Raw genomic sequence first — 17,547 nt, forward strand, 5'->3', positions numbered from 1 at the left:
GTTAATAGACCGACTTATTTAATAGATTTTAATGAATTTTAGGTATGATCTCTCGTATAAAAATAACTATGATTTAGTTACCATACTTAACGGTTATTAAATAGTTACGCATAAAATTTAAAATCAGACTATTATCAACATAAATATAGAGTATAAAACTAACCATTAAACATTAATCCCGAAGGGATAAAATCCCTATATATAGTCATGAAATAACGATGGCAATCGTCCAAAAGATACTCCGGCGGATGACGAAACAGCCAAAACTCCAAACTCCGCGAACCCGCATATCCAGCAACATAATCAGCTCCAAAATTGGCCTTGTGTAGAGATACAATACACTTTCCCCTCCCAATCCTTATCCACAAATCTCTACACTGCATGAACTTGCTGCCAAATTCCGCCTATGTCACCAATCCATCATCCATAATCAATGTACATCTTAGCTTCAAATTTGACAAAGGAAAATCTTAGCTTAAAATTTTAAAAACTAACCCTCATTGCTTAATGTTTCAATATTTTATAAAAATCTGCCTTTTCATTTACTTCCCTGGAATTCAATTTCAGTTTTGGGGACAAAGAAATAAATTTACATTGGAAGGTGTGAAAAATATATAAAAATCTCATTGAGTAATAAGTAGAAGAAGAAAAGGTGTGAGAGTAGAATGAAAGTGAAGTGGCCTTGTGGATTTTGGTTGTGCAAATTATGGGAAGGCATTTAAAGAGATTGGCAGTCAGCAATTGCTTCTTCATTTTCACATCTACAAATCTTATCTTTTTTTTTTTTTTTTTTTGGGTCTCTCACTCATTGCTTAAAATCATTCACTTTTGCCTTTGTTTACTTCCTTTTAGGTAAAGCTTACTTCTTCTTCTTCTTCCTCTCTGCTCTCATTATTTGAGTAGCTATGAGTATCCTTTTCATTTCCTAAGGGCCTCCCTAGACCTCACTACTTTCTTTTCTTAATTTTTTGTTATTAATGATAATGGAAGTCAGTCTCTTTGTGGGATGAGAAACTCAAATATGAATAGAGCATTAATATCATTTTGTAAAAACAGCTCATAGCAATATATAAGGGGATGATATATTAAAAAAATATATAAAATTTATTATTTAACTATATTAACTATTTTTAAAAAATTTATATAAAAATAACTATAAAACTATCTACTAAATAAAATTATTTTATTTGTGTATATAAAAAACTTGAAAAAAAGAGAGTTAATAATAATAACAACGTATTGAGAAATCCTCAATTATTCTAATATCATTAAAATTAAAAGTGATACCACAATAATATGTGTCTAAAATATGTTAGCATTGTTACTGATAGATTCACATGATAAAATTCTAATAATTCGTGACATTTATTATATAATTCTCACCATAAAGAATAAGATTCGGTCATATACAGATTAATATTTGAAAGGGTAAAAAACTCGTTCTCTTTATGCCTAGTTAAATCTATCATGACATTTAAATTACCATTAAAAAATATTATACAGCAAATCTCATTACATATAAGCGTAGATCTCTTATCCACTAATCGATACTAATTAGATTTTTAATAAAATTACTAACTAATTCTATTTTTTTATAATATAAAAATAAAGTATGCACAGAATTTAAAATACGTATTTTTTAAAATAATTATTTGAATTTTCGATTCTATTTAATATTAAATTACCATGAGAAAAAAATAACAAACTAAGAAAAAAAATTAAATTTAATAGCATATTTAAAAAGTTTAAGCATATTAAATCGGAAGAGAATAAAAAAAAAGTAGGCAAGAAATTAAGGAATTAATTAATTGAGAGGTAAAGTTAAAATACTTTTTATGTCAATCACAATCAAAAGCCACAAAAAATAAAAAGAAAAAGCCATTGATCTCATGACTAAATCCAATGAAAATGCCTCATTTTTTGGTTTCATGCATCTGCTGATCCTTAATTTATATACATATTTCTCCATCTCCCTCATATTTACATTGAAATATTACTGCCCACTAAGCAGACAAGTCCATTCAGAATCTTTGTAAATTATTTCAATTCCTGCCATTGAAGCTGATATCTATTTATAATAATTATTCATTAATTTCTTATTATTATGGTAAGCATTCTTCTATATTTGGGAGTGTTCTGAAAGATTTTGGTATGTATGGAAATTTATTGAAGAATTGCTGGCTACTTACCATTTGCATCAACCAATATCTTTGTTAAGATACCTTTAAAGATATTTTATTACTGAGTTAACAATTAAATATTATTTATGATATAATCTAAATTAAATATTTTAACGTAAATTAAAGTTAAAGAAATCAAATAATATATTTTAATATTACTTTAAAAACATGAAGAGGCTAATTTCACAATTAAAATAATAATATTTTAAATATCAATATCACAAATTTATTTTTTAAAAAAAAATGTTTAGGGTAATAGAGCTAAGCGAAGGAAAAGGCCAAAATCACGAAGGCACAGCCTAACCAAATATTTGCAGACATGACATCCGTTGAAAATTCTCCGATGTGCCACATCAGATGACAATCTCTGTGAAAATGACATTTGTGGGTGTTTTGTGGGCCCAACTGTTTCATCCCATTGCCACATCATCATATGTCTCACCTACCCCAATAACAACAAAACAAATAAAAAACTTATCTCTTAACATTCAAATAATTTCCAAAATATATTCATATAAATTAAAAATAATAATAGCAACTCTTATTTATAAATAAATAAAAAAGCATTTAAAATAATTATAGATTTTTATTATCTTTTTAAGAGAATTTTTTATGTATTAATTTAATTATAAAACTGAATAATTATAAAAATGGAAAATTTATACAATTTGGTAAGGAAAACAGAAACGGAAAATAATAATGATAAAAAAAGGAAAAATAATAAAAACAAAAATTTAATTATTATTAAATTTTCTTTCTTTCCATTTAAAAAAAAAATATAATTTTAAGTGGCAGTACAAATAGCAGACAGCACTCTGGCCTTGATGAAGGCCTCTCTCTCTCTCTCTCTCTCTCTTGCTAGCTTCTACATTTCCAATGCTGTTAAAACGTTAGCTTTCTCCTCCTTCCCTACCCTTTCTGTGATTGCCGACAAGTTTTCAGGTACATCTAGCCGGAATCTCGTCGGGAAATAAAGAACCAGTAATTTCTCCACTTTTCAGTCTTTTATACTCTCTCTCTCTCTCTCACTCTTTCTTTTCTTTCTTTCTTTCTCCAAGGATCACTGTACAAGGACTTTCTTTTTTTTTTTTTTTTCCCTCTCTGTTTTTGCTGCGAACTTGTCAATAACAATCGAGTCTCAAACTGGGCCTTCTGTTAAAAATTTATAGAAAATTATTGCATTTCATTTCTGGGATTGTGTAGATATTCTCTAGCTTTTTCTTTTAGCTATGTAATGTGGCAAGATTAGGTGATTTTGGAGATTAAAGAAATTAGAATGTGAAGCTAGTGTCTTGATTATTTTAATTGCAAATTTTATAAAATCAAGGAAGGTTTCTAGAGTTCCTAGGCCTTCTTGATTATCTTAATCAAGTTTAAAGAATCTCTTTGTCCCTTGTAAAGATAGCATTATTAAATCTTCATTACATTTTGGTTCAACAGATCAAGTGGAGTATTGTATTGAAGCTCAAATTAGTCCCTGAAGGGGTTGTTTAAGTGGGTTTGGTGAATTGGAGGGAAGGTGAACGAATGTTAAAAATGTGCAAGCCGGATAACTCTGTTAAAGAGTGGGAGGTGAAAGTGAAGCTTTTTGGAGATGGAAAGGTTGAAAAGTTGAAGAATTCAATGGTTTCAAGGTCTCCAATGAAGCTATGGATTTTAAGGGCAATCACAACTGCCCTGCTATGGACTTGTGTGGTACATTTGATGGCACTGGGAGAGATGTGGGGGCCAAGATTGTTGAAGGGTTGGCCTTCTTGTTTTGGTCGTTCTGAAGTCGAGATATCTTCTGTTCCTGCCAAAGTTCTTCTTCCTCCTAAGAGTGAGTTGAAGATTTTTCCTATTCCTTATTTTTTGCTACTTGTTTGAGTAGTATTGCAAAACTGAAGAAAATGAACTGAATTATGTAATCAAAATTTGCTCTGTCTTCCTCTTTTCCCTTGTCATCCGCTTCTATTAATATCAGTCTGATATTTGACTTATTTCTCACCCTTTGCTGTTGTTTATACATGACTACTGTTTCTTTTTTGTCTCTTGATTTACCTGTGATTTCAGTAAGCATACTTAATTTGTTTCCTCTGTAGGTTTCCACTTTTGTTTTGATAAGACGTCCGAACTTATTATTTTATCTGTTCTTAAAATTTGGTAATTGTTGCTTGCAGGGGTTTATAAGAATAATGGGTATCTAATGGTTTCCTGCAATGGTGGACTCAACCAAATGCGAGCAGCAGTGAGTTGATCATTATTTTAACCACGACCACCACCATCAACGAATTTTTTTGTTTCTTTGTGCCCTTATCTGTCATTATTTCTGATTAATTGTACTCTGAATCTTACCATGCAGATATGTGACATGGTTGCCATTGCTAGATATCTTAATGTAACTCTCGTTGTCCCTGAGTTGGATAAAACCTCATTCTGGAATGATCCAAGGTATGCTTATCCATAGTCTCACTGAACTTTCATTTATCAATGATCCTGATTCAATCCAGAAATGTCATTTTATCTGATTAACTGTTCATGGGCCATGGAGCAGTGAGTTCCAAGACATATTTGATGTTGATCATTTCATCTCTTCCTTGAGAGATGAGGTTCGTATATTGAAAGAGCTGCCGCCTAGGTTAAAACGACGAGTTGAATTGGGAATGTTCTACTCATTGCCACCAATTAGTTGGTCAAACATATCTTACTACCACCATCAGGTTAGTTCATAATAATTGTAAAACCACCACCATTTTTCTTTCCCTTTTATTGTGATGTAGTTTGGACTAATATGACTAATTTGCTGAAGTGTTTGCCAACAGATTCTACCTTTGGTGCAAAAGTACAAAGTTGTACATCTCAATAAAACTGATGCTCGTCTTGCTAACAATGGCCTACCCCTTGAGATTCAAAAGTTGCGTTGCCACGTAAATTTTAATGCTCTGAAGTTTACATCACAGATAGAGGAACTGGGTAGAAGGGTTGTCAGGATTTTAAGGGAGAAAGGCCCGTACCTGGTCCTTCATCTCAGATATGAAATGGATATGTTGGCTTTCTCTGGCTGCACCAAAGGTTGCAGCAGTGAAGAGGTTGAGGAACTGACAAGAATGAGGTAACTTTTCTCTTTATTGCTTGATCATGCGAGTCTAATGAGGTAACTTTTCTCTTTATTACTTGATTATGTGAGTCTACATGAAATATATTTAATTATAGCATTTTCACATTGTTAGGTACGCATATCCCTGGTGGAAGGAAAAAGTTATAAATTCTGAAATGAAAAGGAAGGAAGGTCTGTGTCCTTTGACACCTGAGGAAACTGCTATTGTACTGAGTGCACTGGGCATTGATCGTAATGTTCAAATTTATATTGCTGCTGGAGAAATTTATGGTGGAGAGAAAAGAATGAAGAGTTTGGCAGCAACATTCCCTAATTTGGTAGGTAGAGGAAGCAGTGATCTCTCTTTTTAATTTGTATGTGATAATGATACAATTTGCCTTGATATGAAGCAGGTTAGGAAAGAAACTCTTCTGGGACCATCAGATTTGATGTTTTTCCAGAACCACTCATCCCAAATGGCAGCATTGGATTATCTCGTATCGCTGGAGGGCGACATGTTTGTTCCTACATATGATGGCAACATGGCTAAAGTTGTCGAAGGCCATCGCAGGTAATGCATTGCCACTATTTTTTATCCAATTTGTACTTTCTATATTTGGATTGAGTGCTACTGCTACTGTATCCCAAATGTATATTTCTTTTTCTCATCAACCTTGCTATGCATACATTTACCAGCTTTTTTTGGGAAAAATCCCGAAGCCGTACGTCTAACCAACTAAGCACTATCAGATTAATTAGTAATCACTATTTTCTTGCAAAGAAAATGTCAAACTTGATATTGTGTTTCTTGTTTTCAATGACTTAGATTTTTAGGATTCAAGAAGACTATTTCACTGGACAGAAAGCTTCTAGTTGGTTTAATAGATCAATACAAAGAGGGATCATTGAGTTGGGATGAGTTCTCTACCACTGTGAAGGAAGTTCATGCTGATCGGATGGGAAGTCCAAAAATGAGAGTTGTAATACCCGAAAAACCAAAGGAAGAAGATTATTTCTATGCCAATCCATGTGAGTGTTTGCAACTGGTAGATGAACCATTGAGTGACACATGAACCTAGTCATGCCGACGAGATGGTTAACCATATACTCCTTACCAGAAGAACATAGCCTCATTTTTCAGATGGAGGCTTAAGTACAGAATATTTGGGTTCTGTTTGTGAAGTAGAGCTTGGAAGAACTACTGGCCTCGGCCTGGATCTTCTTGAGCAGCATAACCAAACTATTTATTACTATTTATTTTTGAATAAACGAGAATATGTATAGAGTGGGAAAATGTAACAAGTTAGCTGGTATGTAAAGAAGGATACTAGAAAATTTTCCCAGGTGGGGAGATTTAAGTGTTACTGTGTAATCCTTCTCCACATTACCTTCACATTGTTATGATTTTTTCAGCATCAAATGTATAATGAAACATTTAGGCTTCTCTCTTTGCACTGAGTTGAATATGGGATGTAAGTATGTGTCTATCATACTTGTCATCTTTTCTTTTGGCTGTTCATGATGGTAACTATAAAAGAAAGTATCACTTCATGACAAAAGTATCTTCAGAAACAGGCAACTGATGTGAACCCAGAAGACCTTAAAGAATTTTTTTCTTTTTTTTTTTAACAAGTAATTTAGAATACGTGTGAGTTTGTCCCAATTTACATATGGAAACTTCATATGTTATTTGGCCTCTGTTTATATTCATTAAAGAATATTTTTTAAAAAAATAATTTATTTTTTATCATTTGATTTTAGTTTAAAAAATAAAAGTATATATAAAGTAATGATAATAAAATTTTCAAAATTTAGAAAATAATTTACTATTTTTAAAATAGGATATCATTCTCTTTGAAAATATTTATATTTGGTGTTTCATTTGATTAGGATTTTTTTTTTGAAAATTCTTTTAATGTTTTAAAATTCAAATATCAAAAAATGTAAAAAAAAATTACAAAAATATTTTATTTTTTTCCCCTAAGATGGATGGATGTAGCATATTCAGGAAAAATGAACCCCAAAGGATAAGAAGAAATCTTTCCCAATCCCTGTTTTCAGTGCATTTATTGGAGTAAGTGGGTTGGTAATAGAATTCTCATAATACCATAATCATTCTAAGTGGTTAGAGTAAGGTTTTCAAACTTGGCTGGTATTTAAACCAGGTAAAGAGGATAGTTAAAATGGGACGAAGTTGAGTTTAGTCTGTATATTATTTATTTAGTGTAGTATTTAATAAAAATTAAATATATTATTTAATTACTGAAAATTCTATCTTATTATATAAAGATTGCCCAACTTATACTCAAAAGACTAGATGGGTATGATATTGTATTCAAATCACAACTCAAATTCCCAAGTGGGTTCTTAACAAAGAGTGAATAGTTGGAGGATGGGAGAGAGGCAGTGAGTGATCCAAGAGAGTTTATTACTGATCCAAGAGAAAAGAAATTTTAATGTTAGTGGGTGATCCAAGAAATCATTATTTCTCATAAAGAAAATGGTTTTGGTCATATTCAATACATACATGGATGCCTACTTACTTAGTGGCAGTGCTGCTGAATGCAAACTCTTAAAATAATGCCTCAAAACTTAGCTTTCTCACCACACAAACTGCTGCAAGAAGTTGGCCACTTGTTGCATTTTTCAAACTCCTAAATCATTGTCCAATAAAGAAAAAGGACTAATTTTGATGACTAAGTGATTAGGCAATGCACTTGTGGAATATATAAATATAGGGATCTACATGGTTTTTCTTGTTACTATAATTTCACTTACTGAATTCAAACTCAGTAATAATATTTTTAAATAAGTAACTACTTTTTTTCGAAAATTTAATTTTTAAAAATGTCAATTATTTATCTTGAATTTGAGGGAGTAAATCATTGAAGCATGGTAAACTCGTTTTTTTTTTTTTTTTTTTTTTATGATCAAGAGAAATATAAATTGAATACCCGTTATTATATTAAAAAACTTAATTTTTTTTAATGATTTTAATCTATGGCAGAAGGTGATAATTTAGCCATTGAACATGGCCATACTTTTCAACTGTACACAAGTCCAAGTGCTAGTGGAAGGACCCACTTCAAGTTCAACCATTGTCTAAGTGATTTTCCAACCAAGTAGTATTTAGTATACACTTTTTTTTATGAGAAAATATTTAATAGACACTTAATTTCAATTAAATAATTACAATTGTAATTGATTATAAGAAAGATTGAAAAGCGTGATTTAACAATAGGATTCCTCCGTTCTTACGCTTTTGAGTAATGAAAATTGCTTTCTTGCAAAAAAAGCAGGAGGAAAATGTTCCCTCCCCTCCCCCCAACAAGCATTTGAGAGTTCAATTCCCGAGAAATTTTACTGGAACATATCACCACTTGCCTTATTCAAATGATTATTCCACATTTGATATATTTTTCAGTAAAATTTACTTCAATTATTGCGTTGAAAACTAACCCTAGTTGCCCAGATAGGAAAAAGAATGACCTGGTCTTTGGATTCTCAAACGAACAGTGGCAATGAAGGGCCAACTGGAATCGAGTTGACGAATGCATGTATATAATCCTTTTTTTTTTTGGGGGCTCCAATGGTCAACTCTTTTAAACAAAAGACGGGCTAAAATTTAATATCTCGGGCATATTTGACGTCTTATTGTATGGGTTATTCTCTTTCCACATCAGATGATCAGTGGCTAGGATTTGGTGATCAACTTATTTTGAGAAATATGATGTTTCATTCCTTGATCCAGAGCTAGTGCATTCAGATTCAGCAATTAAAGCAGCTTAGGACCACAACTAAATTCATGAAACTATAATCGAATCGACTATTATGGATGAAAGATAACATTTATGTCCGAGTTTCAGATAGACATTCAATGTGCAGAGGATGGTGTTGTGGTAACCCATGTAATCTTCTGACCTGAAAAAAGCATGAATCTTCAAAGATGCGCCATAAAAACTAGTGCTCATCACTTAAAACCCAAGTACCAAAGACCAAAGAGAAATTTCTACGGTTAATGGTAGCCTGTAGTCCGTATTGCCACTCCCAAGAAAACAGATGTTCTAAGGATTACGTAGTCTCGAATAACAATTTTTTTAGAAGAAACAACTTCTTGTGAGAAATGAAACCATGGAGAAATGTAAAACTTCTCATTATGTGCATGGAAGCCTCTGTATGAAATAAGAGATGCCAATAAAAGAATATATATAACTCCAATTTTATCTACTGCCCCACCAAAGGAAATTCCATCCACACAACCATGCAAACCAAAGAGGCATTTAGACAACAAGACATGGCTGTGGACTGCCGCACAATAAAACAGCACAACATTTCCAAGAAAGGAACCAAAAGAGGGAATCAGATGGATGGAATTTAAAACACAACAATATACTAGCTTTTTTCTGTTCTCGGTCTTTTATGAGCTTGATCAGAGTCTTCCATTCGACCCCTCACTCCAGTTTGTTCCATCACCTGATTGTGAAAATTCAGAATTTCTTCATCCTGGGAGAAAAATGCAAGAGAGTAACGAGGGAGGCAGAAAAGATAATTGAATAATAAACAACTGAACCACTAAATTTTACCCACATCTAAAATGGGCACTAAAAGAGCAAATATTTAGTCATAGCTGTTCAAAAGTCATTGCAGCCAAAAGGTTTTTTAATTAGTTCAGAGACCACAGATAAACCTTTGAACTTGATGCCACAAATGGTGCTCCCCTATTTCCTTGTTTGCCAACGTCAATTTGCACTGAGATGTTTGTCTGAGTCAAATCCACACCTGAAGACCGTAGTGCTTCAGTCAAGGTATACAAAATCCTGTTCGATGAAACCATTTTAATTAATACCAGCATATATAATATCCTTTTTCCTCTACAAACTTATTAAATGAACCCTCACTAGTCACTACTTAGTTCTCAAGGAAAAGAGATAACAACAACAAATAAAATTTGCCAAAGAATTTGGAATAAAACTCCCTGGCATTCTTTAAATTTGGAACAAAAACTCCCTGGAGTTACAAGTCTAAAATGCATCATCATAAATGCTGGTATAAAATCCTAGTCAGAGGATCTCAAGTTCTCATTCTTAATCCTGAGCAGCCTAGATTTGAGAACTGCAGTGGAACAAGTGCACTTACCTCAAATTCATTAGTTGTGATATACACATATAAGCAACTAGAAAATATGCAACAATCACATCACCTTCTGCTAATAAATGTATGAGCCGTGGATGGGGGGGCCACAGCATAGCAAATACTGCTTGTAAATTGTATTAATGGTCAATAAACTTTCCAATTTATTACAACCAGTCACCCTAAACCGAATGAAGCCAAATGACCACTTGAAATCTGACATTGAATAAAAGTAAAATATTTTATTCCTTAAGGGAAACCTCTCTCTAGATTTGAATCGGTCCAAGGAGTTCTGACCAACATGGACTCATTACAATGGGAAAACATTACCACAATTGCAAATTTCTCACATTTGTTCAGGGATTTTTTCTTAATATTGAGACAAATAATCTGATAGGGACTCCTTATACAACTGAGACTCCTTTTGGCTTGATTCCAATCATAGTGGCTGAACTTAAATGAATTGGGAGTTTTAGAAATATGAAGACAGGTCAAGTTAATGTTTAGTGACCAAAACAGGAAAAGAAAAAGACAGTTTAGTGATTATTTATATAAAATTGCCCCGGTACAGCTGACTTTCTAATTTCCTATCTATAATCCAGTCAATAAATTATTGGAGAAGAATTAATGTGGTTAACAAGTAGAATTGGCTATCAAAGCAAAAAGTTAGCCATAAAACCAGTGCAGATGCTCAGTTGCTTACCCTTGAGAATATGTATTTGACAAGCCAACTGATCCAGTTTCAATCATTGGTTCATCTTGTCCATTCGATGTATTGTTTAGAGTGCCACACTCAGTAGCACATGGTTGACCCTGCCACAGTTGGGATTGATGTGGATATGCCATATTCTCAGCATCAGAAACAGACTCCTGCACAGGCTGAGCAATTACATCCTCCCTCCCAACAGCAGCAAACATATTTGACTGCACTTGCACATTAAATGGAACTGCAGTGGTTCCCAGGTGAGGTTCAATCAAGTTATTTAGATTTGTGAGCATGGCAGTAGTCTTATGAGCAGAACCATTATTTGACGCTTGAGAATGATCCATCGCACCTTCAACAGGCAGATTGTGATTTTTCTGCTTGAAACAGAAGACAAACCATCAATAACACTCCTATGAAATCAAACTGTGAAAACAAACAGTAATTCACAATCACTTCTGAAAAAGTCATTAGGATCCATGTAGAAACGTTCAATGAAGAAGGGGGGGCGGGAACCATGGTTTTAAATCGCGGTCGCGGCCACGTTCGCGGTCGTGGTCGCGGGTAACGGAAACAGACCTATAACGGCCGTAACGTAACGGTAACGGCCTGGCGCTACGCAAATTTTTTAAAAAAATTTGCAAAGTTCATAAATAAAATGATATTGATTAGATTTAATTTAGAACAATGTATACAAATGCATAATAAACATAAATATATAAAATATAGATTATTCAACTTAAATTAAACATCATATAGTTTAGAATAAGAAAAATCAATATAATCTTTATAGATCGAGTAAACTAATAGCTCAAAGTATAATTTTAACTCAAAACTAACGCTTTAATCCACAAAAACTTACAAAAAAAGGGAAAAAAAACAACAATTAAAAACTAAAATAGATAAAATTGAACTAACTTTTTAGAAGAAATAAGCTTGGAAATAGAATAGTTTATAATGAATCTAAGTTTATATGAGAAATATGCAAGGAAGATTGAAATTTGAAAGAGAAAAGGAAGAGAAAACTTTAAAAATATAGTCTTTAAAGCTGCTAAAAAGTGTATAAACTAATGAAAATGAGAATAGGGAGCAAAAAATAAAAAATATAAAAGAATTTTAATTATTGATAACGGCCGTTACACATGCAAATCAGGAGGGGCCGTTATATAACGGGATAACGGGTAACGGCCCCCCCAAAACCCGTTACATAACGGCCGTTACGTAACGTAACGGTCATTATTTAAAACCATGGCAGGAACTCTCTTGTTGTTTTCATGTACTCCCTTAACATTTAATAAAATGGTTACTACATGAATCCACAAGTGTTATATATTTTGATATATAATCGCCCATGGTATTTGTCCAATTCAAAGCACACAAAGGAAACTATTGTATAATCGTCTTTCATGGCCCTCATAGTAATGATTCTGCATGTTAAACACAAGACCAACTAAATAAAGGAAACTTAGCATCCAAGTACAATAAAGTGTTATAACTTTGGAGCAGTAGTACTTTGTCTCATATTGAGTGCACTATTTCTTATGATCAATAGAACACTTGAAATCCACATGAGCTCATGATGCACATCAAAGAAAATGGACAAAATAAGAAGAAGCAAAAGCACAATTTAGAAATAACAATCAAGCACACAATTCATTCAAGCGAGCATATGCCATTAAACGTATATGAAAGCAAGAAACTTTCATCCACCGGGCATGTGTGTTTGGAGAATTTTACTCATCTGTCCTCCAAATGCAAAACAAATGACTCAGAATAACATCTCAAAATTCTGCAAGTTTTCTTCTTGCGCTAGGTGAGATTTAGTCTATTTAGCAAGACCTGTGGTATTTTATCAAATATTCATCAGACATGAAAAATAAAAAAGGAAGTGCCAATAGGAAGTTCATCAACAACAACCTAGTTGCTGCATTTTCCATACGACAATATCCTTCGTTACCTATGAAAAAAGATGTTCCCAAACATATACACATTATCCATATTATGAAGTCTAAAACAAATTTAATAATTAAATCATAAAAGATTGTAGATAGCATGAAGAACAAGCAGCTCAAAAAACAGGAAATACTATGTATTAGGAATAAGCAATTCAAAGCACTAGAATGTAACAATGCACATGCATACTATGATTTATGAATTGAATTTTACCCAGGGTGTCAATTTTGTTGGCTCTTGACTCCAACCTTGGTATGGCCCCTCATACATTTGTAACTTTTCCTGTAAAAACTGAATGTACTCTATAACCTGCATATGATCGTACAAACTTTTTTTATGAATTCAAGGAAAATAAAGAAAAGGTTAAAAACTTGTTAATTGACAGTTTTCACACAGAATTTTAGAACGGAAACAGAACTTGGATATATTGATAGGCGCACCTCTAGCAAGAATGAAGCCTTATCTCTTTTCTGGTCATTTTGAGGTATAAGATCTCTCAAAACCTGGAACCTGCCTTACAAATACAGTTGTTCATATATGAGCGAAAATTCATACCCACAGTACTGATTGTCAAAAAGAATCTAACAGAGCACATAAAAGCATCTAATCATGACACAATGATAACCAATCACATGCAAGTTTCTCCAACTGCCAGAACCAAAATGTCATTTTTCCAAATTATGACGGGTCAATAACAAATGATATTGTAGTAAAGACAAAAGCAATAAGAGCTCAAGTTCTAAACCAGTTGAGCAGCCCATATGGATCTTCTTTCTCCGTCCAATTCCATCTAGTGCCAATTTTTCTGCGAACAACCATGATTAATACTAATTTTTCGCTTTCATTAAAGCTCCTTATTCCCCAGTAATGTCTCATGTACTTCTTATCTATTCTCACTGCCTGAAACCAGACACTTGGGCATCGTATCCACAGCACGACATTGAACATAAACAGCCAAGAATTTTGATAACAACTCCAAACTTCCTCAAATATTAACAAGTTAAATTTGCTTCACCGATAGAATCTTGAAAACTTAATTACATACTTGACTACAAAATCTCCGTCTTTACTCTAGTACTTATTTTCTTACTATACTAGGCAACTATGTGTGTTAGTGCTAAAAAGTCACCAATCTTAAAATTAACAAATAGTTGAAAATTTTCCTCAGTTGGCACATTACTTCTGCATGTAAATTACAAAACAAAGGGACTACAGTTAAGCTTGCCTCTCATTTATCTTGCTCCTCCTACGCTGCTCTGTCTCTGAATGCTTGGACCTGTGCGTATTCACCTTCTGTCCACTGCTCTTACCATCCATCTTCGATACATCACCTATAAGTAAAATACAGATTTCAGGAAAATAACAAACAACCAAAAGTAATAATATGTGTACATGTACCTCTGTAAGAAGAGGAGTCGTAATCATCAGGTTCATCTTCTTCTTCGAGGTGAGACCTAGCAGATTTTACCATAATTCAACGGATTTCGATTTCTTTTACGCCAGAATTTTGCTTGTTTCAGTTAAAAAGAGAATTCTTACACGACCTGAAACGAACTCTACACTGTTAACCAATAGCTAAACACTATATGCACACCTATGAAAATATTCTAAAGCTCCATATATAAAGAGACATAGAGAATACCTGAAGTAGGAGAGGGAGAACGGCCGGAAATGGAGCTCCGATGAGGTCCCACGGTTCTGCAGAAAGAGAAGGAGAGGGACGAGGGAAACTTTTGTGTACACTTGTGCAGAGAGGAAGCCCTAAATAAGGGGTATATTTTTAATTAATTGGCATATGTTGTCCAAATGTTTGGCATTTTATATTTTAACCACAAGACGGAATAAAAAGTAGTGTTTGGATGGTGGAATATGCTAATGTGCGCGTGGGCGTGGTGGGTATTTGGGATAATGTCTATACAAATTTTAAATTTTACAATCTTTTTTACAATTTTACCTTTAATTTTTTTTTCATAAAAATATTTTATATTAACAATAGTTTTACAATTACTTAATTCATATTTTTATTAAAAAGTAATTAAAAAATTATTTAAATATGAAAAATCTTAAATTAATAAAAAATTTCTAATTAAAATAATATTTAAATTTAAAAGTAAATATTGAAAAAAAAAAGTTTTATTTCATAGTTAAACTTTTAACGCTAAATGCAAAGTAAATAAATGTGTGAGATAACTTAAGATGGATATGCCTCTGTGATAGTAATCATAAAAATAATGATTAAATTATCAAATTCGGTAAAGTAAAATTACTTTACAGTTAAATTAAGAAAATTTTACATTAACACCAAATACCGCATATAGATTTGGCATATACAATTATGATTACATGTCAACGATCATCATACAAAAACAAAGAGAGGATATATTTTAACTAATATTAATGCTAGAATTAATCATCAACCACCAATAGTTTAAAATATCATGTTTGAGGATCGCACAAAATAAAAAAAAAATTTTTTTTTGACGTTATTTTTAATTTTAAATTTAAATATTACTCTATTTATAGAGTTGTGGCGAATCCAGAGAATGTTATAAAAGCGGTTCTTGCGGAGTAGGCCCACCCGACCCAATGAGTCTCTTATGTTGGAATAGTCATGGGCTTGGAACCCATGTACAGTGAATGAATTAACGGATCTTGTATCCAATAAGCATCGTAGTTTGATTTCTTTGATGAAAAACAATTGCTGGCTGGTCTCGGTTGGAAAGTATTTGTAGGCTTTTGGGTTTTTCTAGTTTATTTATTATGAGCCCTCAGAGTCATAGTGGTGGTCTAGCTTTACTAAGCATAAAAATAGTGTTAATTTGATTGGTTATAATAAAAACTTCATTGATATTGCTGTTTATATTGAAGGTGTCCCTCCTCACAGATTTACAAGTTTTTATGGTTTACTGGAAGGTCACTAGAAGCATGTTTCATAGGAGTTACTAGTTTCTCTCCGACCTAAATCTAATATCTCTTGGTACGTGGCTGGGACTTCAATGATTTGTTAGAACATTCAGTAAAACGTAGTACTCATCTCCAACCACATTGGTTCATTGAAGGTTTTCGTGATGCTATGGTCCGTAGTGGTTTATATTATATGGGTTATGTTAGAAATCTGTTTACTTAGGAGAGGAGGCGTGATACTGATGCGTGAGTGATGGAGCGGCTTGATCGTGCACTTGCTTCTGATCCTTGGCTCCAGTTGTTCCCTCAGACTTAGTTATTTAATTTAGAAATAGTGTACAGTGATCATAGTACACTATTTTTAAATATTGGCATCAATGTTATCCGTTATGTTCCTAAGGCTTTCCGTTTTGAAAATTCTTGGTTGGAAGCAGATGATATTGGCCATCACTAGGCTTGGTCTTCTTCTGATTCTAGTTCCATTGATAGCATGTTATAGTTTTGTAGTGAAGTTCTGATGAAATGGGGGCAAGAGAAAAAGACTATGTATAAAGAGAAATTGCGTGTTAGTAAGCTGTAGATGTCTCGTTTTAAGATGAAGCATAATCCTCTTTCTGTTGAGCTTTATCGAACAGTTCAGGCTGCATATGGAGAAGTTCTTCATTAGCAAGAAATTTACTGGCAGCAGCGCTCAAAACAATTATGGCTGCGGGATGGTGATTTTAATATAAAGTTTTTTCATTCTAAAGATACTGCTCGTCAGAAAAAGAACGTGTTCAGTTAAAAAACTCTATGGTGAACAGGTTAGTTGGCATGATGGTTTAGCTAATGTTATTCCCTAGTGCGACTATTCTTAATTGTATTGAACCTCGTGTTATTGATAGTCAGAATCAAGGCTTGTTGGCTCCTTTTGTTGAAGAGATCAGGGAGGCTGTTTTTAGTATGCATCCGGACAAGACGCTTGGACCTGATGGGTTTAATCCTATTTTTTATCGATCTTTTTGGTCTATTGTGGGGTTTGAGGGTAGTGCTGCTTGTTTAAATTGTCTTAATCAGAATGTTGCTCTTCCTGGAGGTAATCATACAAATACTATTTTATTGCCTAAGAAGAAGAATGTGGAGACTCTAGCAGATTTGCATCCTATTTCCTTATATAATGTCATTGATAAAATTATTATTAAGGCTATGACAAACCGTTTTAAGCAGGTGCTTCCATATGTTATCTCTAAATCTCAGAGTGCTTTTGTGCCTGGCCCATCTATTACTGATAATATCATGATTGCCTTTGAAGTCTTGTATCTGTTGAACCAAAAGTCTCTAGGAAAAACTGGTCTTGTTGCTCTAAGACGGATATATCAAAAGCTTATGATCGTGTTGAATGGTCGTTCTTACAAGATTTGATGAGAAGAATCGGGTTTGATTTGAGCTGGATTGATAAGGTTATGCAAATAGTTACTTCAGTTTCTTATCATATTTACCATGAAGGAAGAAAGTATGGCCCTCTCTTACCGGGTTGAGGTTTGCGCCAGAGAGATCCCATATTTCCGTATCTATTTATTCTTTGTGCGGAATCATTATCTTGCCTTCTTAGCTTTGAGTCT

The 17,547-nt window shown here is 33.2% G+C and overlaps 2 protein-coding genes across 5 annotated transcripts; one reads left to right on the top strand and one right to left on the bottom strand.

The window, feature by feature from the left end:
- Positions 1-3,002: 3,002 nt before the first annotated feature.
- LOC110620135 (rhamnogalacturonan I rhamnosyltransferase 1) lies at positions 3,003-6,704 on the top strand. 2 transcript variants are annotated; one of them, XM_021763737.2, is made up of 9 exons: positions 3,003-3,161; positions 3,621-3,999; positions 4,340-4,407; positions 4,522-4,610; positions 4,714-4,879; positions 4,982-5,271; positions 5,390-5,594; positions 5,667-5,827; positions 6,083-6,704. In XM_021763737.2, exons 2-9 carry the CDS (start codon positions 3,708-3,710, stop codon positions 6,327-6,329), a joined length of 1,518 nt encoding a protein of 505 aa, XP_021619429.1. In that variant the 5' UTR covers positions 3,003-3,161; positions 3,621-3,707; the 3' UTR covers positions 6,330-6,704. The 2 variants fall into 2 exon arrangements, with proteins under 2 accessions (XP_021619429.1, XP_021619433.1); XM_021763741.2 differs by having other exon boundaries at positions 5,670-5,827.
- Positions 6,705-9,388: 2,684 nt separating this feature from the next.
- LOC110630688 (transcription factor BIM2) lies at positions 9,389-14,845 on the bottom strand. 3 transcript variants are annotated; one of them, XM_021778243.2, is made up of 8 exons: positions 14,685-14,845; positions 14,441-14,586; positions 14,268-14,359; positions 13,483-13,552; positions 13,256-13,351; positions 11,090-11,466; positions 9,944-10,073; positions 9,389-9,759 (listed from the first exon to the last, which is right to left on the bottom strand). In XM_021778243.2, exons 2-8 carry the CDS (start codon positions 14,474-14,476, stop codon positions 9,649-9,651), a joined length of 912 nt encoding a protein of 303 aa, XP_021633935.1. In that variant the 5' UTR covers positions 14,477-14,586; positions 14,685-14,845; the 3' UTR covers positions 9,389-9,648. The 3 variants fall into 3 exon arrangements, 2 of the variants coding, with proteins under 2 accessions (XP_021633935.1, XP_021633926.1); XM_021778234.2 differs by having other exon boundaries at positions 14,268-14,373; XR_006350864.1 differs by having other exon boundaries at positions 9,618-9,759; positions 9,844-10,073; positions 14,268-14,373.
- Positions 14,846-17,547: the final 2,702 nt, after the last annotated feature.

Source organism: Manihot esculenta, chromosome 1, assembly GCF_001659605.2.
Source record: "Manihot esculenta cultivar AM560-2 chromosome 1, M.esculenta_v8, whole genome shotgun sequence".
Taxonomy (NCBI): Eukaryota; Viridiplantae; Streptophyta; class Magnoliopsida; order Malpighiales; family Euphorbiaceae; genus Manihot; species Manihot esculenta.

Excerpts from the sequence above, each read along its gene's own strand:
- LOC110630688 (XM_021778234.2), bottom strand. The coding sequence starts at position 14,513 with ATGGTAAAATCTGCTAGGTCTCACCTCGAAGAAGAAGATGAACCTGAT. Across the intron at positions 13,352-13,482 it reads AGGCTTCATTCTTGCTAGAG|GTTATAGAGTACATTCAGTT; the intron begins GTGCGCCTATCA and ends GATCATATGCAG. Across the intron at positions 10,074-11,089 it reads TCAAATACATATTCTCAAGG|GATTTTGTATACCTTGACTG; the intron begins GTAAGCAACTGA and ends TTCATCGAACAG.
- LOC110620135 (XM_021763737.2), top strand. The coding sequence starts at position 3,708 with ATGTTAAAAATGTGCAAGCCGGATAACTCTGTTAAAGAGTGGGAGGTG. Across the intron at positions 4,000-4,339 it reads AGTTCTTCTTCCTCCTAAGA|GGGTTTATAAGAATAATGGG; the intron begins GTGAGTTGAAGA and ends TGTTGCTTGCAG. Across the intron at positions 4,408-4,521 it reads TCAACCAAATGCGAGCAGCA|ATATGTGACATGGTTGCCAT; the intron begins GTGAGTTGATCA and ends CTTACCATGCAG.